The sequence below is a fragment of the Mirounga leonina genome, unplaced genomic scaffold (assembly GCF_011800145.1).
Source record: "Mirounga leonina isolate KUSES-001 unplaced genomic scaffold, KU_Mleo_1.0 Mir_126, whole genome shotgun sequence".
In the NCBI taxonomy this organism is placed as follows: Eukaryota; Metazoa; Chordata; class Mammalia; order Carnivora; family Phocidae; genus Mirounga; species Mirounga leonina.
In genome coordinates, this window is record NW_023270314.1 from 21,648,972 (window position 1) to 21,673,123 (window position 24,152).

The 24,152-nt window shown below is 61.9% G+C and overlaps 1 protein-coding gene across 2 annotated transcripts in view; it reads right to left on the minus strand.

Moving 5' to 3' along the window:
- LRP1 (LDL receptor related protein 1) overlaps positions 1 to 24,152 on the minus strand; it is a 79,018-nt gene that overhangs the window by 6,150 nt on the left and 48,716 nt on the right. For both annotated transcript variants that reach the window (XM_035002331.1, XM_035002330.1), the window contains 45 exons: positions 23,998 to 24,092; positions 23,652 to 23,801; positions 23,397 to 23,537; positions 22,919 to 23,053; positions 20,935 to 21,066; positions 20,552 to 20,686; positions 20,216 to 20,345; positions 19,948 to 20,074; positions 19,384 to 19,535; positions 19,159 to 19,283; positions 18,465 to 18,842; positions 16,966 to 17,155; positions 14,085 to 14,289; positions 13,539 to 13,731; positions 12,631 to 12,756; positions 12,304 to 12,432; positions 11,875 to 11,994; positions 11,611 to 11,724; positions 11,193 to 11,342; positions 10,992 to 11,114; positions 10,631 to 10,747; positions 10,322 to 10,450; positions 9,947 to 10,069; positions 9,654 to 9,794; positions 9,374 to 9,564; positions 8,354 to 8,537; positions 8,161 to 8,246; positions 7,863 to 7,982; positions 7,312 to 7,499; positions 6,970 to 7,175; positions 6,273 to 6,461; positions 5,555 to 5,703; positions 5,021 to 5,114; positions 4,785 to 4,901; positions 4,405 to 4,524; positions 3,927 to 4,049; positions 3,686 to 3,811; positions 3,197 to 3,313; positions 2,383 to 2,489; positions 2,147 to 2,279; positions 1,177 to 1,296; positions 940 to 1,062; positions 466 to 606; positions 222 to 356; positions 25 to 144 (listed from right to left, as the gene is read on the minus strand). In XM_035002331.1, the coding sequence (XP_034858222.1) occupies positions 25 to 144; positions 222 to 356; positions 466 to 606; positions 940 to 1,062; positions 1,177 to 1,296; positions 2,147 to 2,279; positions 2,383 to 2,489; positions 3,197 to 3,313; positions 3,686 to 3,811; positions 3,927 to 4,049; positions 4,405 to 4,524; positions 4,785 to 4,901; positions 5,021 to 5,114; positions 5,555 to 5,703; positions 6,273 to 6,461; positions 6,970 to 7,175; positions 7,312 to 7,499; positions 7,863 to 7,982; positions 8,161 to 8,246; positions 8,354 to 8,537; positions 9,374 to 9,564; positions 9,654 to 9,794; positions 9,947 to 10,069; positions 10,322 to 10,450; positions 10,631 to 10,747; positions 10,992 to 11,114; positions 11,193 to 11,342; positions 11,611 to 11,724; positions 11,875 to 11,994; positions 12,304 to 12,432; positions 12,631 to 12,756; positions 13,539 to 13,731; positions 14,085 to 14,289; positions 16,966 to 17,155; positions 18,465 to 18,842; positions 19,159 to 19,283; positions 19,384 to 19,535; positions 19,948 to 20,074; positions 20,216 to 20,345; positions 20,552 to 20,686; positions 20,935 to 21,066; positions 22,919 to 23,053; positions 23,397 to 23,537; positions 23,652 to 23,801; positions 23,998 to 24,092 (6,449 nt within the window). The remainder of the gene's footprint in view (positions 1 to 24; positions 145 to 221; positions 357 to 465; positions 607 to 939; positions 1,063 to 1,176; positions 1,297 to 2,146; positions 2,280 to 2,382; positions 2,490 to 3,196; positions 3,314 to 3,685; positions 3,812 to 3,926; positions 4,050 to 4,404; positions 4,525 to 4,784; positions 4,902 to 5,020; positions 5,115 to 5,554; positions 5,704 to 6,272; positions 6,462 to 6,969; positions 7,176 to 7,311; positions 7,500 to 7,862; positions 7,983 to 8,160; positions 8,247 to 8,353; positions 8,538 to 9,373; positions 9,565 to 9,653; positions 9,795 to 9,946; positions 10,070 to 10,321; positions 10,451 to 10,630; positions 10,748 to 10,991; positions 11,115 to 11,192; positions 11,343 to 11,610; positions 11,725 to 11,874; positions 11,995 to 12,303; positions 12,433 to 12,630; positions 12,757 to 13,538; positions 13,732 to 14,084; positions 14,290 to 16,965; positions 17,156 to 18,464; positions 18,843 to 19,158; positions 19,284 to 19,383; positions 19,536 to 19,947; positions 20,075 to 20,215; positions 20,346 to 20,551; positions 20,687 to 20,934; positions 21,067 to 22,918; positions 23,054 to 23,396; positions 23,538 to 23,651; positions 23,802 to 23,997; positions 24,093 to 24,152) is intronic.

Below are 24,152 nucleotides of genomic sequence, written 5' to 3' on the forward strand. Positions count from 1 at the left end.
TCCTCTGCGGGCTGGGGGCGGTACCTTCGGCCTTGCAGGTGTTGTGCGTCTTCATGAAGTTGCGCGCGCAGCTGCAGAGGTGGCCACCCTTGGTGTTGTTGCAGAGCTGCGAGCAGGTGCCGAAGCGCAGGCACTCGTTGATGTCTGGGGGTTACACGGGGGTGGGAGGGTCATGGAGAGTCTGGGTGTCTGCCCGCCCCCTCCGAGTCCCGCCTTCCTACCCTGGCATCCGGGCTGGCCTGGCACGGTGTGGAAGCCCGAGCGGCAGGCGCAGTAGGCGGCTTTCTCGGTGCGCACGCAGCGGGCCTCATCCCCGCAGATGCTGGCGTTGGTGGCGCAGCTGGTCAGCTTGGGGTCTGCGAAGGACAGAGCGGATCCCCTGCCCTGAGCCGCTCTGGGCCGGGGCCTCGGTTCTCTGCCCCGCGGCGCCCTCCCCCCCGCCCCGCAGCCCAGCGCGGGGCTTACCGATGCTGCAGTCCTCCTCGTCCGAGCCGTCCCCGCAGTCGTCCAGCATGTTGCAGCGCAGCGAGGAGGACAGGCAGCGCTGGTTCCGGCACAGGAACTCCTTCTTGTCTTTGCAGTGGGGGGTCTGGGCCGTGGGGGGCTCTGCGGAGGGCGGGGGCTTCAGATCTGACTATTCGCCACCCCACGGCCTCCAGCCGCAGGTACCCCCTGTGGCTGTCTGTCAAGCTTCGGGGGTTGCTGCCTAAACATGCAGAGTCCCAAGCTCCACCTCAAGACCTAGGCGCCAGGAAGCCTCCCGGGCTTTCTCCAGGGGCTTCTCTCTCCCAAGAAAGCGCCCCCGGGCTCCCGGCCTTGGCTCCTCCCCCTCCCCAGGCGCAGTTCGCTCTCGGCCCACCCCCCAGCCCCTGAGCACCCAAACTAGGGCGCAGCCCGCGCCCGCCGGCGCCAGGCTCCTTCCACTGGCTCCCTGCTCACCACAGTCCTCCTCATCAGTCCCATCCCCACAGTTGTCGGTGCCGTCGCACTGGCGCCCGATCCACAGGCAGACGCGGTCGTTCTTGCAACGGAAGGGCCGGTTAGGAGGGCACACGAACCGGGCTGCAGCGGTGGGAGCGCACGGAGCCAGAATCAGCCTGGGAGGCGGCGCTGGAGTCCCGCGCGGTGTGAGAGCCCCGCCCCCGCCCCGCCCCCGGGCCCCGCCCCCCGCCTCACCGCACTCCTCCGGGTTTTCGTCGGAGTTGTCCCCGCAGTCGTCCTCGCCGTCGCACTTCCATGCCAGCGGCTTGCACAGAGTGTTGTTGCACTGGAACTCGTCCAGGGGGCAGGTCCGCACTGGGCACCGGCGGACCGCAAAGAGCCCACAGTGAGCCCTGAGCCCCAGGCTGGCTGCTGGCGGCAGGATCTTGCCCCCCGCCCCCCGCCCCGCCCCACCACAGGTGGAGGCCCAGAGGGATCACCAGGCAAGCTGTGGTCCAGCCAGAACGAACCCAGGCCTCCTAATTTTATACCAGCCCTGCAGCTTAGCAGAACGGCCTCCTCTGGTTATTTAGGGGAGAAGAGGCCTTTTTGGAGAAGCATGTACAGAGAGGTCCAGGGGGCCCTCTTTCTCTGCTGCCTGTGGCAGGGCATCGGGGCCTACCCTAGTTCAATGCCAGGCATAAAGGAGGAGCACTGGGCTGGGAGTCAGGAGACCTAGGTTCCAGCCCACCAGGGCAGAGCCAGAGCGTCTGTCCTCCCTGTTGGGGTGGGGGTGGGGGTGGGGGTGAGGGATCTCTGCTCCAAGCTGCAGACTTCTCTTATGCAAGCTTCACCATGTGGCCTTGGGCCACCGAGCCCAGGCAGGTCAGCCAGGGGCAGGGGCTTCTTCCTTGCCCCGGGAAAGGGAAAGGAAAGTGAGCGGGGACTGCCCTGTGGAACTCGTGTGGAGCCTGGATGGACACAGCCAATGGGTTTCTGCGGGATTTGGGCCCAGCTGGCCCCCTGACTAAGTGCTGCTGTGGAGGGCACAACCCGCACAGAAATGTAGCCTGAGGCCCTGGGTCTCGTCCACTGCTCTATCCCCGATGCCTGGGACAGCGCTGGGCACCCGATAGGTGCTTAAGAACGATTTTTTGCCTGAGCAGTGACTGCAGGAGAGAAGGCACGGTGACTGGGCTGCGCGGGGGCGGCGGGAGGGGCTCACCGCCAGTGCCGCAGGCCTCCTCGTCGCTGCCGTCCATGCAGTCGGCATCCGCATCACAGCGCCAGCGCAGGGGGATGCAGTGGCCGCTCTTGCACTGGAACTGGTCCATGTCACAACGGGGAGTGCAGTCTTTCTGTGGGCACAGGAGCGGGCATCCCGGTCAGATCAGGGCAGCCCTGCAGTCCCGCCCCGATCCTCCGGAGGCCACCCCTCCCTCCGCTGGTCCCCTTTCCCACCTCGTCGGAGCCATCTGCGCAGTCATGGTCCCCATCGCATTTCCAGCGCCCAGCGATGCAGCGGCCGTTGGCACAGGAGAACTCACTCTCAGAGCAGGGCCGAGGGGCTGGAGAAGGACAGGGGAGAGACAGACCCCAGGAGGGTGGGCACAGGGACTCAGCCCTCGGGGTTTCTCCAGCCCTTGGCAGAGCGATACCACCCATCCCTGTGTCCCTGAGAGCCACAGGTGACTGGCATAAACGACCAAGATGCTCAGCCAATGGCGAGCGAGCCAACTGGCTGCCCTCACGGGATTAGCTGGGTCCAGCAGGGGCTCACACTTACCCCTCTGGGCCAGCCACACGAGAGAGGGCATGGGTCCCTGGCTCTGCCCTCAGGACAGACTGTGTGTGGGGGGATCGAGGGGAACAGGAGAGGGACAAGACCACTGAGACAAGCACCAGGGTTTAGGGAGAGGCCAGTACAGGCTGATGGGCTGAGGCACAGCACAGGGACGGGTGGGCTCTGGGGCAGTGGCGGGGGGTGTGGTGGGAGCACGGGCACATCGGAGATACCTACCTCTGCAACCCCGAGAGGACAGTGTGAAAATGGAGAGAAACATGAGATGAGGTGAAATGGCACAGACTCAAATACACGACATGGAGCGGGGTGGGGGGGGGTGAGCAGGGAGCGGGCACCTGACCCCCAGCCCTGGGAGGTGGCCGCCTGCCCCCGCTGCGGCCTGGCGGGGGCAGGGGTGCTGAGAGGGGAGGTGCCCCAGGTGTCTGGGTGCGGGAAGCCTGCGGGCCGGGGCGAGGGTGGGAGGGCACATACTGCAGCTCTCCTCATCCGAGTTGTCCCCACAGTCGTTGTCATAATCGCACTGCCAGCGACCTGGCACGCAACGGTTGTTCTTGCAGCGGAACTGGTAGGGCTCGCAGGTACGCTCGTCTAGGGGAGGCAAGATTGGGGGGCAAACGTCGGGGCCGTCAGAGACAGAGCGGGGGCAGGTAGAGGGTTTCAGAGAGGCACGGCAGGATGGCCAGGAGTGGGATCGAGGGAGGCAAGGGGGAGGCCACGCAGCGCTCTGGTTGAGACGCGGGGTCCGCAAGGAGGTTATGAAGTGGGAAGGGCACAAGCGAGAGGAGCTGCCCTGGGGCGGGGACGACAGAGCCCCCTGTGTGGGGTGGGCAGAGAAGATTGCACACAGGTGTGTGCTGCTGAGGGGCCGGTGGGGGCGGGGACGAGGAATCAGACGGGAGGTGGTGGGCACGGGAGGCCAGCTGGACGCCTTCACCTGAGAGCGGGGACGGGGAGGCTCACCACACTCTTCCTTGGGCTCGTCGGAGCCGTCCCCACAGTCGTCCTCTCCGTCACACTTCCAGCGCGCCGGGATACAGCGGCCCGAGTCCTTGCAGCGGAACTCATCCACTCCGCAGGTCATCTGGGCTGCAAGGGGCGGCCGGTGGTGAGGGGGAGGCTCCTCGCAGGAGTGGGGTGGGGGGCGCGGGAGCAGCCGACACTACGGAGGGCAGGTGGGATCCAGGGGCACCAGGCCACTCACTGCAATTGGCGGGCTCATCGCTGCCGTCCACACAGTCGTTGTCCCGGTCACAGACCCAGACTCGGGGGATGCAGCGCTTGGTGATGGAGCACTGGAACTGGTTGGGGGCACAGGTCACTTCGGCTGCAGAGTGGGGGAGAGAGTGAGGACCTGCCCGTTCCACCCGCACCACAGCTCAAGATCACCACCTTCTCCCTCTTCCAAGCTCTGGCCCTGGTCCTGCCAGCAATTTCTTAGGAGAAAGGGACCATTTCGCTCCAGTTTGGGTGCTTTTGGTCTGCACATCTCTATGCCGAGCATGATGATTTTATGAGCAAGCCAAGTCACACCCAATATAATTTATGTTGCCCATCTAATAACGTTCCTGGAGAGCAGGCGCGGCCCCTAGAAGAAGCGGTGGGTAGATCTCACTGTGGACTGTGTTCTTGTGCCTGTCTGCCCACCAGCCCGCTTCCTGCCCACAGTTCCGGGCACTCACGGCAATCCCTCTCGTCCTCCCCGTCCCCACAGTTGTCTTGCCCGTTGCAGCGGAAGATGCCGGGAATACAGCGGTTGGTGTTGGTGCACTTGAACTGACTGGGCAAGCAGACGTGGATATCTGTGGGAGGTGGGAAGGAGGGGAGGGTAACTAATGGAGGGCAGAGGATTCGGGGGCAGGGAAGGGACGCCCCACCCCCTCGGGAGTGAGCCTTTGGCTTCAGGGCCCAGAGTAGCAGGAGTCCAGCCTGGAGAGGAGGCTGTTGTGGGCCGAGCTTCCTTGCCCTCGGAGGGTAGTATGAAACCTCCAAACCCCGGGGGGGGAGGGGGGGGGGGGGGGGCGGGGGAAGAAGGGCAGCCGGTGGCTGGGCAGCCCTTTACCACAGTTGGCCTCGTCACTGTTGTCCTGGCAGTCATTGTCCCCATCACAGATGAAGGCAGGGTTGGTGCAGATGCCCGTTGAGCACTGGAACTGTCCCGGGCGGCACTTGAACTCGGCTGCCGGGAGGGGAGCCTCAGAGTCAGAAGGGCTGGGGCTGGGCATGGCCACTCAAAGCCTCGGGAGTCAGGCTGCCGCCAGCCAGGACCCTCTTGCCACCCCTGCTCTGGACACTTACGACAGTCCGGGGGCTCGTCTGAGTGGTCCCCACAATCGTCCTCCGTGTCACACTTCCACCAGAAGGGGATGCACTTGTCGTTCTTGCACACAAACTGGAGGGCAGGTGGGGGCAAGAGGGGTTGGTGGGGGTCTGGGGAACTTGGGAGGATTTCTTTTGAGGGTCTGGGATGTTTCAAAGAAGCGAGAGGATCAGGGTATTTTGTGGGGGCGCTGAGCTGGATGGAAGGTTGGGATGTGAGGAGTGCGGGAAGGCCAGGTGATGGGGTATCCGTGGGGGGGTCAGCGTGGGGGTTACTGGGGAGGGAGGGCCAGGGTTAGGGTGTGGGAGTGTTTGTGTGAGGTGACGGGTATAAAAGTATTGCTGTGGGGAGACAAGAGGTAGGCAAGAAATGTGGGGGCGTTAGCGTGGAAAAACCAGATGGCGTGAGGACATTAGAGCGGGTGTTGGGGTCTGAGGAGGAGGGGGGGTACTGGTGTGGGGGGTTGGGGGAGCGAGGCATTGGTGAATGGGGGTCAGGGGGAAGAGCCTCACCTGACTTGCTGTGCAGTTGGACACACAGGTGCGCCCATCGCTGCCCAGGTAGAAGTTGGTGGGACAGGCACATTTGTGGCCCCCCCCGGGGGACAGGAGGCACAGGTTGCTGCAGCCACCATTGTTGACCTTGCAGGGGTGATTGGGCACTGCCGGAGAGAAAGTGGCTAAAGCGCAGCCGACTGGGCCCAGTGTATGGGCCAGGCTCCCTGAGCCACGGGCCTCCGGCAGAGTGAAGCCGGCACTCCCTGGTGCCACACTTTCTGGTCTTCTGAAGGCTGCCTAGCCCACTCTATCCTGGCAGAGGTAGGACGGATCCAAATCCTACTCGCTTAGGAGGAGGCTGAAGCCAGAGGAAGGAGAGGACTCTTCTTGAGGTCCCAGGATCAGGCCAGCCCTGAAGCCTCGTACACTGCCTCCCCTGGGCCCGCCCTCAGCTACGGCCTGCCTGCCTTTGGGGTCCCACCTCGGTGGTCCACACCCTCAGGGGCTTGCTGCTACGAGACTCCGCGGCTGGCCCCGGGCTGGGCTGTAACTCCTGAAAGCCAGATCTTGGCCTGTCTACAGGCCCCCTAATCTCCCAGTGTCTGGCAAGCACGTCTCAGGCAATGCTGGAGAAGGGGCGGGCTGCAACCAGTCCTGCTGGGCCCCATCCTCCCACAGGGGCCCCTGGTACCAGGCTCACCCTTCATCTGCTCCCCCCCACTCGGCTACTCACCATCTGGCTGGCGCAAGGCATGGAAGACATGCAGGTCCATGGGCCGGTGCAGGGTGCTGATGAGGAGTGTCTTGTTGGTGCCCGTGGTCTTGTGGGCTCGGTTGATGGACTTGGTCTCCCAGTCGGTCCAGTAGACATAGTCCTCAAACAGGGTCAGTGCGAAGATGTGTGGGATGTCCTGGCTCAGCACTGCAGACCGGGGAGGGAATAGGCCCGGCAGCCGGTCAGCACCTTCCCTACTGGACGCCCTTAATCCCACAACAACCCCTTGAGGTGGGCCCTTGCCCTGCTTCCGGATGGTTAAATGGCTTCCCAAGGTCGTGCAGTTAATAAGTGGCAGACTTGGAACTCGAACTTGGGCCTCTGACAACAGGTTCCTACTCCGTAATATTTTATGATTCCCTGTGCCAAAGTACCCCACCCCCAGGCCTCACCCTCACCTTTCTCAGAGCCCCCCGAACTGTGCATAAGAAGGGACTTCTCTTTCTCCTTCCCGAGGTTGCAGATGGTGGCCTCATGCCTGGGCTTGTCCAGGGCCATAAGCTGAGATGCTCTGGACCCCCCTACCCCTGGTGGGTGGTGTCCTCAGACCATGCCCTCTGGCTTTTAATCCTGTGCTCTTGCCCCAGTGGCCTGATCCTCCGGAGCCTCAGACCCCCAGCCCCCAGGTCTGCTGTGCGCAGGCAGCCTCACTGACCGACATGGCGATTAGAGCCATCCAGGCTGGCAAACTCAATGTAGTCCTCGCGGGCATCAGCCCAGTAGATGCGCTCGGTGACGTAGTCCAGTGTCAGGCCGTTGGGCCATGTGATCTTGGTGTCCACGATGACACTGCGGCCAGACCCATCCATGCCTATCCGGCCGATCAGTGAGTGGTCACCCCAGTCTGTCCAGTACAGGTACCTGGCAGGTGGGCAGGCAGTGAGCCCTAAGAGATCCTGTGACTGGGCCCACCGGGAGCCCGCAGGGAGGCTGGGCCTGGATGCCTGAGCACACTGCTGGCTTTCAGGGGCTCCCCCAACCCTCTTCACCCGCGTACCCGTTCTGGACATCCACCACCAGAGCCCTGGGCTCACGGAGGCCAGAGCTGACCAGCACTGTCCGGTAGGCCCCGTTGAGCTTGGACACCTCGATGGTGTCCCGGCCTTTGTCACACCAGTACAGGTTGCCGCCCACCCAGTCCACAGCCAGGCCGTCCGGGTTGCTGAGGCCTGTCCGATGCAGCACCTGTGGGCAGGGGCAGGGAAGGAAGAGCTCTGGGTGACCTGGGGCGGGACCCTCAGTCTTCCCCCTGGTGTCAAGTGAAGCGGAGCTCCGTCCTCCAGCTTGGCAGGGAGGACAACGGATGGAGAAGGCCCAGCGCTGGGCCTGGTGTTGGCGGAGGCTCTAGGACAGGGGTCTCCAGGTGAGAGAGACCGCACCCCAAGCCCCATAGTACCTGGGGTGTGCATTTAAGAGAGGCCAGCCCTAAGGGGGAAGCTACCGATGACTAGGAAAAGAGCAGGAGGAATCTCCCAGACCTCACTCTCTGAGCTTGGAGGGGAGGGAGAAGCCAGGACAAGCAGAGTTGTGCAGTGACCCGGGCATCACCTGCACGTTACTCCCGTTAAGGTGCATTCTTCGGATCATGCTGCCCTGGGTCGTCACGTCCGTCCAGTAAATCATCTGCTCTCGGTAGTCAAAGTCCAAGGCGACGGCGTTGTTCAGGCCCTGGATATGGGGGGCGGGGGAGAAGGAGGACCACAGGCTCAGGACACGGGGGGCTGGAGAAGTCAGTCGGGGTGACGAACACGGGCCCAAGTGGGGAGGATGAGGGGGCTGTACAGGGCAGGGTACGTAGCTCTGGGCCTGGGGAGACAGGTGGGGTGAGGAGGGCCAGGCCCGGCACCTGCTTAAGCAGCGTGTAGTTGGAGCCATCCAGGTTGAGCTTGCGTAGGTAGTACCGGTTGGCAAAGATCAGGAACGGCTCCTCATCTGGAGGGAGAGCGTCCTGGCTCAGCCTGGCTCAGCTGTGGCACGAGCCGGCACCCCCGGCCCCCAGCTGTGCGAGCCCTTGGATGCCCTCCAGGTGCCCGTCTCACCAGTCACGGCTTTGCAGCTGTGGGGGTCGCCACCGCGGGGGGCGTAGCCCTCCACGCACAGACACTTGTAGCTGCCGTGTGTGTTGATGCAGCGCTGACTGCAGGGGAACGTGGAGCTGCACTCATCCACGTCAGCACACGTCCGGCCGTCGTCCTTCAGGCGGAAGCCGGGGCGGCAGCGACACTGCGGGCACAGGGAGCCTTGCGCTGGGCATGGGCAGGCGTCTGGGCCTCCCCTCCCCCACCCCGCCCCTGGAGACTGGGGCTCCGGCTCCCTCCACCCCGGGGCGGCTGGCTCTGCTGGGGAAACCGAGGCTGGCAGGGTGGGCAGGCAGCAAGCACGGGCTGAGCTGCCCCATGCCAGCAGTCTGGCTCTCACACGGCGGTGACCCGTGACCCCCCTGCTTCTATCCCCAGAGGATGACGCTTAGGCCTCATCTTATGTGGCCCGTGAGCACTATCTGACGGAGCTGATCATGCTCCTCCTCCGAGGCTCTCTTCACTCGGCTGCTTTCCCACCCCAGCCGCTGCCCCTTCTCAGGCTCCTCTGCCGGCCGCCCTCACAAACCACCCCCCACCGGCCTTGGTGTGGCTGAGCACAGGGCTCAGGCCTTGGGCCTCCCCTCTTTTCCATCTACACTCACTCCCTTGGGGAACGTCTCCGGGCTCACGGATTTAAATGCTGTCTCTACGGTGAAAACTCCCAGATTCGGTGCTCCCGTCGGGCCTCGCCCTTGAACTGGGTACCCCTACCTCTGGCGCCCCCCTGACATCTGCACATCCCTCCTTCTCCCGCAGCCCTTGCTGGCTCTACCGTCCAAAGAGAGGGAGAACCCCAAGCACAGGCTTCGTTTCTGTTCCCCACTGGGGCCTCGGCACCTAGAACACTGCCCGGCAGCCTAGGTGCCCAATGCGCCCTCAGTGAACGAATGAGCCAGCAAATGAATGAATAGGGGGTGGGGAACGGAGCTCCTGCCGGCCTTGGGGGTGTGGGAGCTCCCACTCCGGGGTGGGGCACACCTTGAAGCCAATCTTGAGGTCCTCGCAGTCCTGGCTACAGCCACTGAGCTTGCGGCTGAGACACTCGTTGACGTGGCAGCCGCGCTCGTCCGAGCCGTCCCCGCAGTCGTCCTGCCCGTTGCAGAGCAGAGCCTCGGCCACACAGCGCCCGCTGCTGCACAGGAACTGCGAGGAGGCGTTGCACTTGTGCTCTGGGGGGGGGGAGGGGCAGGTCAGCGGGGGGAGGGGGGCTGCCGGGATGGGGGGGCGAAGCTGGGGAGGGGCCGGGCTTTGGGCCCACCTGAGCTGCTGCAGTGCGGGTTCTTGGGGGCCTCGTCGCTCTGGTCGTGGCAGTCGTTTTCGCCGTCGCACGCCCACTGGCGGGAGCTCAGACAGCGCCCGTTGGCGCAGCGGAACTCGTTGGGACCACAGGTCGGGTACTCTGGGGGCGGAGGGGCGGGGTGAGGGGGTGAGGCTGGAGGCTCCGGCGGGGCCCAGGTGCAGGGAGGGCAGGGCACGCCCCTGCTGCCACCGCCACTCGGCCCCCCGACCCCCTGCAGGCCGGCCCGCCCACCGGAGGCCCAGCACCCTCACCACACTCAGGGGACTCGTCGGAGCCATCTGCGCAGTCCCGGTCGTGGTCGCACACGAAGTGCTTGGGGATGCACTGGCGATTCTGGCACATGAACTCGCGGTCGTCGCAGGTGCTGTTGTACACTGCGGATGGAGACGGGAGGACATGGCCCCTCAGCCCCCACCTGACCAGCCGCTGCCTGTCCCCGGGACCTTCGTGGGGTCCGAGTGCACAGCCAGCCATCTGGGTTGTAGACAGGGCTCTGCCACTAACCACCTGAGCGACCCTGGCTGAAGCACCGCCTCTCCTTGGCCTCAGTTTCCCCTTCTGTAGAGTGAGACTGTGGCCACCTGCCACCCACCCCACTCCTCACACCACCCCCCTCCGCCACTCACAGCAGCCAGCTGTGATGCTCTCATCAGCACCGTCCGCACAGTCCTTGTCACCGTCACAGAGCCAGCGCTCGGGGACACACACGTGGGTTCCGGGGCAGGAGAAGGAGGAGGGGCCGCATGTCTTGCCTTCTGTTGGGGGGACAGGGAGCCGCCAAGAGATTCAGGAGCAGGCACAGCGGGCTGGGCAGTCGGTGTGACATCCCCACGCTCATGCCGCCCCTCCTGTAGGAGGGTGTGTGGGTGTGTGGGTGTGTGGGGGCGTCTGTCCCTCAGGAGCCCCTCCCTGAGCTGACCACAGCCACCCCTCACCGCAGTGAGCCGCCTCGTCCGAGCCGTCCCCGCAGTCGTCACTGCCGTCACACAACCACTGCTTGGAGATGCAGCGATGGTTCTGGCACTCAAACTGGGCCTCCGAGCAGAACTTGTCTGGGGCGGTTGGAAACCAAAGTGAGATGGGGGAGGGGATGGCAGGGCACTCTGTCGGGCAGGCAGGTGGAGGACGGACAGGAGAGACCCAAGGCCTCCCTTTGTGGGGGCTCAGCATGAGCTAGACAGGGGGGCCCTGGGTGCCCTTCTCCCAAGGGGACGCTTCCTGCGAGGGAACTGAAAGCTGGGGCATGGACTGGGACTCCGTGGCCGTGGTGGGTGGGCGCTGCGGTGGGGCACTCACTGCAGTGGGTCTCATCCTCGCCGTGTTCACAGTCGTCCTCCTTGTCACACGTCCAGCTCATGGGGATGCAGCGCCCGCTGGGGCAGGCGAAGTAATTCAGGGGGCATCTGGGGCGCTTCACTCCTGGGGGGAGAGGGAGGTGTGAGGGCCCTGGTGCCCTGGAGGGCCCGCCCACCGCCGCCCACCGGCCCGAGGCGGGACCTGGGCAGTCGCGCTCATCGCTGTAGTCCCCGCAGTCGTTGGCACCGTCACACACCCAGCTAGGGGCGTAGCAGAGGGAGGTCCGCTCACAGGGCTGGAAGCGCACACCTTTCACGCCCAGGCGGAAGTAGCTGCTGCAGTCGGTGGCGCCTGGCGGGGGCAGGGATGCGGGTGACAGCCGGCCCTCCACACTCCCTCCCCCAGAGCTGCCCTTGCTGTTTTAGAAAGTGGCCTGGTACCCTTCAGGGGAGGAGATGCTGATCACCCCTTCTACTCACGCCACCCCGGAGCCCAGGCCTGGAGTCAGTCAGGGGGCAGGAGCACAGAGGCTGTGAGGGGACCGAGGCCGCCAAGCGAGCAGGCCAGGCAGGAGGCGAGGGAGCAGGACTAGGAGGTGCAGGAGACTGGTGTCACTCACTGCAGTTCATCTCGTCAGAGGCGTCCTCGCAGTCCACAAACTGGTTGCAGCGGCTGGAGTTCCCAATGCAGGTGCCGTCCCGGCAGCGGAACTCGCCCACGCCGCAGGCCGTCTCTAGAACAGCACCCACCCCAAGACCATCAGGCCGGAGCCCCCCGCCCCGCCATGGGGACCAGGAGACCCCAGGCACCCCCGCAGAGCGCGCTGAAGCAGACCCTGTGGGGCCTGGGGAGGTGGGGGGGAAGGAAGCGGGGTCCCACTCACTGTTGCAGGGAATCTCGTCGGAGCCGTCCCCGCAGTCGTCCGCCCCGTTGCACCAGAGCATGTTGGACACACAGCGCCCGTTGTTGCACTGGCGGAAGGTCTTCTTGCAGCGGCGTGAGTCTGCGGAGGGGAGCAGGGGAGTGGGCCACCAGTCAGCAGCAGCTCCGGGGGAGGCGCTGCCTCCGATGGGACCTCGCTCGCTCGTCTGTTCCCTTGACAACCTGCTCAGCCCTGCTCTGGGTCTGGCCCAGGGTTAGCGGTGCTTCTGCCCTTCACGACCTCCCCAGACTCCTCAGCCACGGAGTGGGTCATGGAGCTTTTGCTCCCCTCACTCCCACGCTGGGCCCTGCTGGAGGCAGAGGCTGGGGAGCCTGGAGGCCAGGGGGAAGGGAGGAAGGTGGGGCGCTGAGGCTGCAGGGGGCGCCTTACTACAGTAGGATGGCTTCTCGTCAGACTTGTCCTTGCAGTGGGAGACACCATCACAAGTCAGGCTGAAGTTGATGCATTCACCGTTGGCACAGTCGAACTCATCTTGTGCCCGGCAGGAGGAGTTCACGGCTGCAGGGGGCGTGGAGGGAGCCTCATGAGTCTGGGCCCTGGGGCCTCGAATGCTTCTACCCCTCTACCCCCCGGAACTCAGGTCATCCTCAGTTTCTCCTTGGTAAAACTATTCGGGGGGCCGGGCTGTTGAAGTCTGGGAGGTGATGGTCCCCAGTGTGTGCCCAGGGTCCCCCACCAGTGTCCCCCGTCTCTCACCACGGCAGGTGAGGTCCTCTTGGAGGATGCGGCCCCCTCGGCAAGAGCAGTTGACATGGCCTTGGTGAGTGAGCAGACACAGGTCCTGGCAGCCCCCATTGTTGACGCGGCAAGGGGAGAGCTCGCCTGGAACAGGGATGGACGACAATGGGCTAGGAGTGTCCCTGGCTGTGCACACACAGGATGCCCACACCCACTCACACAGCTTCACGGAGCTTCCTAGCCCCAGCCCTGGCACAGCGGCACCCGGCTGGGGGAGCAGAAAAGGTGCTATGGGAGGGCCAGGGGGAGTGTTTGGGGTGGGCCTGGGGTGGGGGGGTAGTCTTAGGGGATGATGTGGGCTTCGTTGTGTGCTTGGGGAGATTCAAGTCTAAGGAGCATTGTGGTGGGGCCCAGGAGTATGTGTGAGAGGCCTGGGAAAGCTACGGATCTGGGTGGGGGCCATGGGGCAAGGCAGATCCAGGGTGGGAGTGTCTCTGTGCACACGCATGTACACGCACATGTGCACGCAGAGCACGGGGTAGGCAGAGCCTGGGATGTGTGTGATCAGCTCTGGGGGCACATGTGGTTCTGGGTGGGAGAAGGACTAGGGCATGTGCTGGGGTGTCCAAGAATTCAGGTGAGACCAGTGGTGGGTCGTGTGAATGTGCGTACGTGTGTGTGTGTGCGTGCGCAAAGATGTCTTGAGGGAGCTGGAGTAGAGGAGCGTTAGGCATTTTGGAGTTTCTTGGGGTGAAGGTGTGTACAAGTGTATGTCTGCACATGGAGGCTCTGGGAGAACGAGACCAGGGTGTAGTGCGTGCGTCGTGCGCGTGTGTGCGCGCGCGCGTGTGTGTGCATGCGTGTGTGTGTGTATGTGCTGGCACCATGGGCAGGAGAGCAAGGCTGGTGGCAGTGGCCCCACTCACAGCTGTTGGTGTCATTGGCCACGGCGATGATGCCCATGGGCTGCTGGGGGATGTCCACGCGCAGCAGCTTCATGTCACTGCCCACGTACTTGTTGGCCCGCTGCACGGCTCGCCGCACCCAGTCGGTCCAGAAGATGTGCTCCCCGTACACAGCCAGCCCGAAGGGGTGGACTGGCTCCGACTTCAGGATCACCTGTGGCAACAGCACGGGGCCCGTCACGGGTGGGCTCGGGCCTCTCCCCAAGTCCACCCCACTGCAGCTGGCCCCAGGGGCGAGGGTCCCCGGACACAGTCTGGAGGGGGAAGGACCCACAGACGCATCTTGCCGTTTCCACACTGAACCGACGAGGAAGCCGAGCCTGCACAGGATGAGCGCCGCACGCGGCCGCACAGCTAAGTGGCAATGTTTGTGCCTCATTCTCCTCCAGAATCATCCCACCAGGGCGCCTCCCTTTCTGCCTGGGCCATCTCCTTCTTGGCTGACCAGCCATCCCCTGACCCCAGCCCACCTCGAGCCCCCCGCTCCGTCAGCGACCCCAGACTCACATAGCGGTGAGAGCCGTCATACTCGCACCGCTCGATCTTGTCCAGGGTGGCGTCGGAGAAGTAGAGCTTCTCAGCACGGTGGTCGATGGCCAGGCCGTTGGGGGTGCGGATGTCCTTCTCGATGAGAGTCAGGACATTGGCTCCCGACAGGGCTGCCCGCATGATGCTGGGGTGCTGCTCGTTCCAGTTGGTCCAGAACATCAGGCTGGGGGAAGGGAGAGCCACGGGGATCAGGAGTCAAAGCCGGGGAGTCTGTCGTGGAGGGCCCGGGCGAGGGCCAGGAATCGACCAGAACCCAAGGGTCAGCCAGGGTGTGACCCAGATGCCAGCACCCCGGGCAGCCTCACAGCCACCAAGGCCAACACAGCCCCGGCGCCCAGAGCGGGCAGCTGCCACAGGGTCTCTGTGTGGGTACGCGTGTACACGTATTTCTCAGCGTCTGGGAAACTACTATCTGCTTTTACTGAGAGACAGTGTAGCCGAGTAAGGCAGGCTCTGGGTTCCGATCAGAGCCCTGCCACTTACCAGTGAGGAACCTCAGGAAGTGACTTAACTTCTCTGTGCCTCAGTTTCCTTCTCTATGAGGCGGGGATAATACTACTACCTGCCTCGTAGAACGGTTGAAGGATTAAGAGTTAATGTTCACCTAATGATGTCACAGGACTATTTCCCAGTCTTTCATTCTTAACTGCTTTTCGCCCGGCATCGAGGACACCCTTGTGAGTGTCTCGTGTCTGCCAGTGCCAGGGACACACAGATCCTACCCTCAAGAAGTTCTTGAAAAGCACCCTCTCCATAATTTCAGGCTTTTGCCTATTTGGAGTCTGCGCCGCAGCTTGGGGGCGGTTCTGGATGGCTCCTGGAATCAGGATGGGAGTTTGGATGGTGGCATGATGCCATCGAGGATGGTGCCATCTCTCTCTGGCCTCCACAGGAGAAAATGGGTGTCCCAGGCGCAGCTGCTAGAGTCAGCCTCCTGGCGTTGTTGGTCCCCAACCAGGGACTTCCATACCCTCAGGTAGGGTCCAGTTGACTCTGTGGTAGGAAGTGGCTTTCCTTTTACCGTGACAAACTGTTGCGTGTGGAAGAAGGACATGTCCCACAGCTGAGGGTTCCAGGCTTGGTAAAACCACGCCCCAGGAAGGGGCTGGGGTGGGGGTGGGGGAGGCCCGGGAGGAGGGGCTTTCCTGAGGGCCAGCTGTAGGGTAGGCTCAGCAGGAGGTCCCTGTCTCCTTCATCTGGGTGCACACTGCCCGCCCCCCCAGCACTCGCTCCTTCTGGCCAAGAGAGGGCCTCTCCCAGAGAGTTCAGCTCTTTCTCCTGCACCCTGCCCTGGCTTCAGTTCACCCGGGTCATCCTCCAGACCCCAGCTCAGGTGCTGCCGCCTTGAGGACGCGTTCCTTGATATCCAGCTGGGTCACATCCTGTTACACACTCATAAAGCTCCCTGAAGCCTCATGATTAACATCAAATAGGCCTGAGGTAGAGCCAAGGTCCATCTCATCCTCCCCTGGCTCCTCAGCACATTGTTGGTTCTCAAAAGCCATTTGCTGAGTGAATGATGGAATCCCCTGGGCTCAGAGCAAAGGAACCTGGTGGGCAGCCATGAGGGAGCTTCTAGAAGCCACAGTGCTCCATCACCTCTGGATTGGGGGTGGGAAGCAGGCAGGGGTACCCAGCCGCACCACCCCTTCATGGAGGCTCCAGGCCCATAAGCGACAGGCCCTGGGGCCAGCCCAAGACAGGTAAAGTCACCAAGGGTCACAGAGGTAAGAGAGGATCTTTGTCTTGAGCCATGTATGTGCAGGCCAGGGTGAGGCAGACCAGGGAGAGGGCCCTTGTGCTGGTCTGCAGGGCCAGGCAGGCTGGGCTGAGGCTGGACTTGAGTGACATCAGGGTAAGGAATCTAGGTTTGGTACACTCCCCGTTTCTAAGTAGCTGTTTTGGGGTTTTGTTTGTCCCTTAGTTTCCTAGCAAAGCTTTGGGAAAATATTCCAAGGGTTGCTGAGTTCTGGGGAAAACAGTTTTGCTTTCACGTGGGCCAGGATTTCTAAGGTGAGGGGGTGGTTCACCAGAGGCCCACACATTGGAAATGGAGCGGGGGGCTGGCCCTGCAGGAGAGCAGAGCAGGTGGAGACCCGGGGGTATTTCCTCCCAAGTCCTCCTGACTCGTGCTCTGACTCCCTTGCATCCTGATCCCAGCCTCCTGGGCCATCCGCATGCTTGCTCCTGCCCATGGGGACTCCCTGACCGGGCATGGGTAGGCCCCTCACAGTCCTTCCCTGCCTAGAGCACTCCCCCTCCTCCAGCAGTTGCTCAAAGCATTGCCCTATGTTTGGGCTGCCCCTCCCTGACCTCCCCACGTCTAGGCCCAGGGCCACAGCATGGCCTCTGGGATGCTTCTTGGTCATCACATACCGTCCTATACCAGGCTCTGCGCTTCCCAGCACTATGGTTTCTCTCCCCAGCTAGGTGGTTTAAATGGGCCCAGATGAAGGCTTCCATACAGCAGGTGTTCAGTGAACAACCTTTGCCTGAAGCTTCATGTGCCAGAAACACAGAGGACCTACTATGTGCCTTGACCATGGCTCTCCGATGAATGAATCAATTCATCACTGAGCCAGAATTGTCCTTCAGAATCCCCCTGATCCTTCCCTTGGTTCAGGCACCGGAAATATTATTGTCATATTACAGATGAGGAAACTGAAGCTCAGACAGTTCATATAGCTGGTCCAAGGTCACAAAGCAAGGAGGTAGCTGATCTCGGGGGACAGTCAGCCTCTCCTGCCGCTACACCCCTACCCGGGGCTGCCTGGGGCAGCTTCTGCCACCCTGTGGCCTAGCCCTCCCCGCTCCCCACTCCCTGCACCCAGCAGCTCACTTCTGGCACTCATCCAGCACAAAGGCCCGTGGGTGGTCGTCTCCTGACATGGTAATGACCGTCTCACGCTCGAAGGCCCCTGGGCGGGTCTGGTCGACTGTGTGGCGGGTGATGGTGGATGTTGTGTAGCTTGTCCAGTAGAGGGTATCCCAGCCACGGTGATAGGCCAGGCCTTCCACGGAGCCCACATCTGCAACGGGAGAGGAGCAGTCGTGGGTCGGGATGGGGCCAGGGAGCAGAGCCGAAGGGGGATGACGGCCTGGAGCACCCACTCCTCTGACATATTGGGGCTGTATGGGGATGTGTGGGAGCTGGGGGGCACGTGGAAGCACAGCCCTGGGCACCCCCAAGCCCCCCCATCCTTCCCTATTTTCTACGCAAATGATCCATGGTGCATCTCCCTGACCCCTCTTCCTGCGTCTCCCCACAGCTGGGTAGAAATGGCTTTATGGATTTTGGTAAATCACACCCGACTTGGGCTGTACTGGGAGCTTCCAACTGAACAAGACCTGAACCGGATTGTTCGTAAACATCCTAAACTCTGGTTAAAGAATTAAGTGCACGATGACTAGTGGAACCATAGCCCAAGAGAAAAAGCCTTGGGTTTTCGTGGCTTCTAGCTGTATGATGCTGCGCTTGCCAGAAGGCTGCAGCATTAGAAGTACTGTAGCTTAAACAATGGCCCGAAGGGAGGGGACAGTTCTTGCCAGTCTCTCTTGATCAAGCTACGGTTGCAGAGTATCTAGTTGAGCTTTGGATACATTTTTAGACAGGCGCGTTCTGCGTGGAGTGGGACATGTCCAGAGGAGGTTCAACGGACAGATGTATACCATCGCTGGATACCAGCATCTAGTTCCGTGACCGGCAGGTCTTTGTGGACAGGATGAATGAAGGAATGAGCAAAGGAGTGAGTCAAAGGATCAGGGGTTATCCAGCCAGAAGAGAAAACCGTAGCGGAACAAAAGAGCGCTTTGCAAAGAGCCGAACAGCTGTTCTAGGATGCTATCTCTAGCTCTCAGTACTCTCTGTGGAGCATGCACACATGTCCTGTGCTGAGCTAAGCTGTCACACCTGCCCTTCAGGTGACCCTCTCTCTCTATGCACATGAGACATCTGAGGCTTGGACAGCAGAGGAAACTGGCCCAAGTGCCTGAAATCCTGTGTCTGGGGCTGAACCCAGACTCTCTGCAGCCTGTGCCATGAGTCCCGGCCACACAGAGCAGAGCTCTGGCTTATTCTGTTGCACCTGGGGGCAAACTGGGGCCAGAGGGGGAAGGAAGAGGGGAGGCGACTCTGACTCCAAATGAGGAGAAACTTTCAAGTAACTATAATGGGTGCAGTGTGGTTAGCTGGCGAATTGTCAGGGATGCAGTCACAGCTGGGATTCAGATCTGGGGCACGGTGGGCAGGCCGAGGGCTTTTCTCCCCTCAGGCGGTGCCGGTCCTCCCCACAGCCCTCAACCCTCCCCTTCCCGGGGAGGATCGGGGTCTGGGCTCACTCTCCACAATGGTGGTCCTCTCCGAGCCATCGTCGTTGATCTGCTGGATGTTCCCGAAGTGGATGTCGCTGAAGAAGATGCGGTTGGGGGTGCCCGGGGAGGTGCCTGCTCGGTAGTCAAAGGCCAGAGCAATGACATTCTTCATGTGCTCAGGATCCTCGAAGGGCTGCACGGGCGCGTTGAGGTTGCGCTCGTCAGACAGGTGGATGCTCTTGAGGATGGTGCGCTCTGAGTAGAGCAGGTAGCCGGCGTACTCGCGGCACGATGCCCCGTCTTCAGCCAGCATCCCGTGGGCGCAGGCACAGGCCCGCTGCTCCCCGCCCCGGTACAGACACAGCTGCTGGCAACCGCCGTTGGCCACCGCGCACACGTTCGTGCCTGGCGGGAAGGCGCGGGGAAGGAGATGGTCACAGAGCGTAGCTCGCTGGTGCCTCCAACCTCTCAGCCGGGGGAGGCTCTGGCTGCGGTACCCCAGGGCCTCAGCACAGGCAACCCTCCCAGCCCCTGCGCTCGGCTCCCGGACCGGTCCTAGAGCTCCTCAGCCTCTCTTCCCCACTCTTGGCTCTCTGGGGCTGCTGCCAAGTGCCCCTATGGGTCCCGCATCTCTCCCAGGCCCTCTCACTCCGGGGGATCACTCCCAGGCCAAGGGGCCCCCCGTGTGCCTCTCCTGCCTGGCCCAGGGCCCCAGCCTCACCTTTCTGGCGGTCCCGGTTGAAGACTTTGATGTCTTTGAGCTGGACACCGATGCCCGTTCTCAGGGGCACAGACTCTGTAGCATTGTCCTTACTCCCACGTTTGATGGAGCCATTGGCATGAGTCCTGGGGGGAAGGGAAGGGCTAGGCTGTGAGCAGGGCCTTGACGGAGGCCAGGAGGGCGGGAATGGATGGTGGAGGAGAAGGCCAGGGCAGAAGCCCTCACCTGTCACTCCAGTAGATGAAATCCTCAAACACAGACACGGAGAACATGTCCATGTTGTTGCTGGACAGAACCACCTCACGGTTCTCGCCCGTCTCCAGGTCGATCCGCTCAATCTTGTCTGTCCGGGCATCACACCAGTACAGCTTCCCATCCTATAGGCCAGAGGCACCCACCTCACCTCCAATGCCCAGTGCTCCCCGCCAGCCCCAGTGTCCTGGGCCACAGGGCGTGTCCCACTCACTCCTGCCTCCCGTGTCTTTCTCTTTCTTCCTCCATATCCTCCCTGCCCTCTGACCTGCCGATCTGACAACCTCTAGGCATGCCTTCAAGTCCTCGCTTCTGAGTGACGGCCCCTACCCTCTCTGGGGTGGCAGGAGTCCCACTCTGGGTCGGGAGCTGGGCCAGAAGACCCCATGACTACCTTGGGTCCGTATCTCCCCACCAAATAGGGCCTCATCACCGGGAGAGTCAACGGGGAGCAGAGCATAGGGTAAGGGGAGCCTCCCCCCCAGAGCATGGGGTCTGGATATCCCGTGGGCTCCAGGGCCAAGCCTGCACCCAAACCTGGTAGTCCACCGAGATGCCATTGGGCCAGCTGATGCTGACATTAACCAGCACGACTCGCTCAGTACCATCTAGCCGAGACCGCTCAATACGTGGATACTGGCCCCACTCAGTCCAGAACAGATACCTGTGGGGCGGAGGAGGTAGAAGTTGGGGGTCAGTCCCCAGACCATGGAGGAGAGAGGGTCTCGTCAGTGCGGGCTGTGCAGAGTGACCAGGCCAGACCCGAGCCAGGGTTGGGAAGTGGGCAGCCTGTCCAGCTTCTCACCCCTTCTCTGGGTGGACAGTGATGGCCCGGGGCTTATCCAGACCCTGGGAGATGACCACGTAGCGGAAAGAGCCATTGAGCCGGGCGACCTCGATGACATCAAAGCCCTGGTCGGTCCAGTAGATGTTGCCTAAGGAGGGAGTGGGTGGAGATTAGGGGGATTGGGTGGGAACGCATGTACCTGGTCCCTTTCCAGCCTCTAGATCCCTGCTGCTCCCCCATCTATTCTGGCTTACTTCTTCTCCTCAGACTGCTCCTGAGATCCCACATGCCCCCCACCAGGCCTCCACCTCACCTGGAGGCCCCCAGCCCACCCAGGACCCTCTCATGGCTCACCTGCAATCCAGTCCACGGCGATGCCCTCCACGCGGCCAATGCCATTGGTCACCACATCCTCGCGCCATGTCTGGTCTCGCTTAGCCCGGCTAATAGTGCTTAGGCCCATGTCCACCCAGTAAATGGTGTCATTTTCTGGAGGTAGAGGAGCCAACATGAGGATGTCCCACAAGGTGGGGGAAAAGTGGGGGTGTCAGAATCAAATGGTGTCAAAATGGAGGTGAGTGCTGTGTGGGGGAGGGGGCTTGGGAGGGAAGACAGAGCCTGAGGGGGAGGGTAGCTGTGTTGTCTCCCCCTCCAGCTGTGGTCAGGCAGCCTCTCATTGGGCTCCCACACCACCCCCAAGGTAATGTTCCACTCCCTCCTGCCACCAAATCACTCACCAGCATGGAAATCAATGCCGACAGCCAGGGACGTCCCTGACACTGGGACCAGGGCATCTGACTTGTCATTGGGATCCAAGGGGATTCCCCGGATTCCCTCATGCACAGAGTACAGGAGAAAGGAACCCACACCTGAAACACAAGGACACTCAGGCATGGGCCTCACTGACACCTGTTTAAGCTTGGGGTCTGTCACTCTCAAACCTATTGTTCTCTGCTTCTTTTTGGTATCTTCTCCCAGCCATCACTGCTCCCCGCTCCACACACAGATACACACACCTTAGCCTGAGGCCTGCAGCTTGCGCTGGGAGGTCACCTGGCTTGATAGAGTGTGGGGGGTGGGAAAGGAGAGCGGCTCTCGGGAAGAACCTGCAAGACTGCTAGCCCCCACTAGAGGGCAGAAGAGACCTGGATTTCTCTCTCCCGAAGGGGGCCCTTTAGTCCTGCTTCACTCAATGCAACTGCACCCTCAAAAGCTGTTAGGGAGAACCTGGGGAGGTTCAGACAAGACAATGGAACTAGATGACTCCTCAGTGAAGACTTCCGTCTTGGGTTGCTCTTCGTCCTCCCCAGCTGGGCCTGTGCCATCCATACCCTCTCTCAAACACCTAAAACTCAACATCCCTGATTCCTCACTCCTGAGCCAGTCTCATTCTGTTTTCCCATTTCTTCTTCTTCTTTTTTTTAAGATTTTAAAAAATTATTTACTCATTTGAGAGAGAGAGAGAGAGACAGAGAGCGCGAGAGAGCATGAGTCAGGGGGAGGGGCAGAGGGAGAGGGAGAAGCAGACTCCCTGATGAACAGGGAGCCCGATGCGGGGCTCGATCCCAGGACCCCAGGACTATGACCTGAGCCGAAGGCAGACGCTTAACCGACTGAGCCACCCAGGTGCCCCTCTCTTCCCATTTCTTACGAGGCGCCACTATCAACATGAGCCAGAATCCTCCACTGCCTTTATCCCTTGATACAGTGTGCCCCAGATGAATCCCCCAGTAGGCTCTGGTTTCTCAGCCTCCGTGAAAAAAAGTCAAGGGAGTTTGGAGCAACCCCAAACATTAGAGTTTTCTTTTGAGAAAATATCTCAGTGCAGATCTGCATATTCAAGACTCTGAGAAGTTCTGCAGCAAAAAACACTTAAACTTTGTTCAACTCAGTGCTTCTTTCTGTAACATCTACCCACATCAAAGAGGGAGGTTCCCAGAGCGCACTTTGGGAAGTGCTGTCCTGGGGCAAATTCATAAATCAATCAGCAAGTTCTTGTGAAATGTCTGAGTCTCACCCCTTCTCTTCAACCCAGCTGCTAAGCCCCATCTCCTCACACTGGGCTCACGCTAATAGCCTCCTAACTGGTCTAACTGCCTCGGTTTCTCCCTCCCCCACCCAGCCGGCCTCTCTGCCGCCAGGTTAATCTGCCCCAAACACCACTTTCCAGGCACTCCTTGCTGAGAACCCACAGGAGGCCCGCCCTAACCCACAGCCCATCACCTAGGATTCCCCACCCCCACTCTGCCCACCCCTTGGGCTTGGTGCCGCGGGGGTGGGGGCACGCTGCACACATCCTCCTCTTGCTCTGGACCCCGCGCCTCACTTGTCCTCTCTCCTTTGATCCACGCACTCAAATCCTACTTGTCCTACAGAACCCAGCTCACAGCACACCTCTTCCATGAAGCCGGCCCTGGCGCTGCCTGCCGACATCTCTGTCTCCAAAACCCTCCTGCAGGCACTGGAGAGCTGCCTCACAGTCCAGTTTCCCCTCCGGGTTAGCCCCCCTCTCTGGTTAAGACTGCGGCACAGGGACAGGGACTTCTGCCCTCTGGCTTCCCCGGCAGCACCCGACACGGTGGGGGCTTACTAAGCGCCTAACCCAGGAGGCACTTAATAATATGTGATAAATCCAGCCCTGTCCCCAGGGTGAGAGGCCGCAGGTGGGGCGGGAGGGTAGGAGGGGCAGGGCTGGGGGCCCGGGCGGTGCCGGGCACTGACCCTCGCACGCTTGCTGGCCGCTCCGGAGGCTGTAGCCGGCGGTGCACATGCAGGAGCGGGTCGACTCAGATGTAGGCAGGCACAGCTGGGAGCAGTCACCGTTGTTGACACTGCAGGGGTTGGTGCCCTCGTGGTCTGGGGAGGTGGGAGGCACAGAGAAAGAAAGGATTGAGGTGGCCCTCCTCGGGACCTGTGTCAGGCTTGCGCTGCCTGGGGACAGGACGGTCACTGCCTTCACCCTGGATCTTGTGGGGGTCACCACCCAACCCCCACCCAGGTCTTTTGTCCCGGCAGAGGCCCCTGGCTCCTGTGACCAGGGTGGCTGTCAGCATATATGGTTACCTTTGTGAGAATGAGAAAGAGGAGCCCCTTTGGGTGCTGAGTGGAGTCTAACCCGTGCTCATTCCCATTCACCTCCTTGCCCAGGGATTCCTCTCTGTATCCCAGCCCCTGCCTGTGGCCCCGGCCCCAGTCTCACCCAACTGGATGCTCTCGTCGTAGACCTTCATGTGCATCACCAGCGTGGTGCTGTTCCGCAGGACCACGGACTCCGAGCCGTCAGCCTTGTTGCACGTGCCCATCTTCTCTGACACCTGATCTGCCCACCACAGCTTGTCCCCTGGGTAGGCAGGAGGGGATGAGACCCCGGGGAGGGCCCCACCCCCAGCCCAGCCCAGCCCAGCCCAGCCCGTCCTCCCCGCCCCCGTCCCTGCCCCCACCCAGCAGCCCTCACCCATGATGGCCAGGGCAGTGGCCTTGCCCAGCTGGCTCCGCATGGCGTCGATGACCTCCAGCCCACTTCCATCCAGGTTGCAGCGGCTGATGGTGTGGTTGCCAGAGCTGATCCAATAGAGTTTGCTTTCAGGGAAGTCGATAGCCAGGCCTGAAAGAGGTGGGTGTCACTGCCAGGGAGCCTGGCCCCTGGGCTGGGGGCTGAAGGATGTGTGGTCTTGGGGAGGATGGTGAGGACACGCACTAAGCTAGGAGTTCGGGAGACAGAGGGGCAATCAAGGGACCCCGAGGATCTCCTGACTGAGGAATTAGGGAAGAGCTGTAGCGCAGGCAAGGCAAGTTCGTACCCACAGGGCCCTTCTGGCCACTGAAGAGCAGGGTACGGTTGCTGCCGTCCATGTTGGCCATGCTGATGTTGTCCCCGTCAGTCCAGTAGAGCTTCCTGGGAAGGTGCAGGAAGGTGAAGTCAGACCCCTCTGCTCCTGCCCCACACCCCACGCTT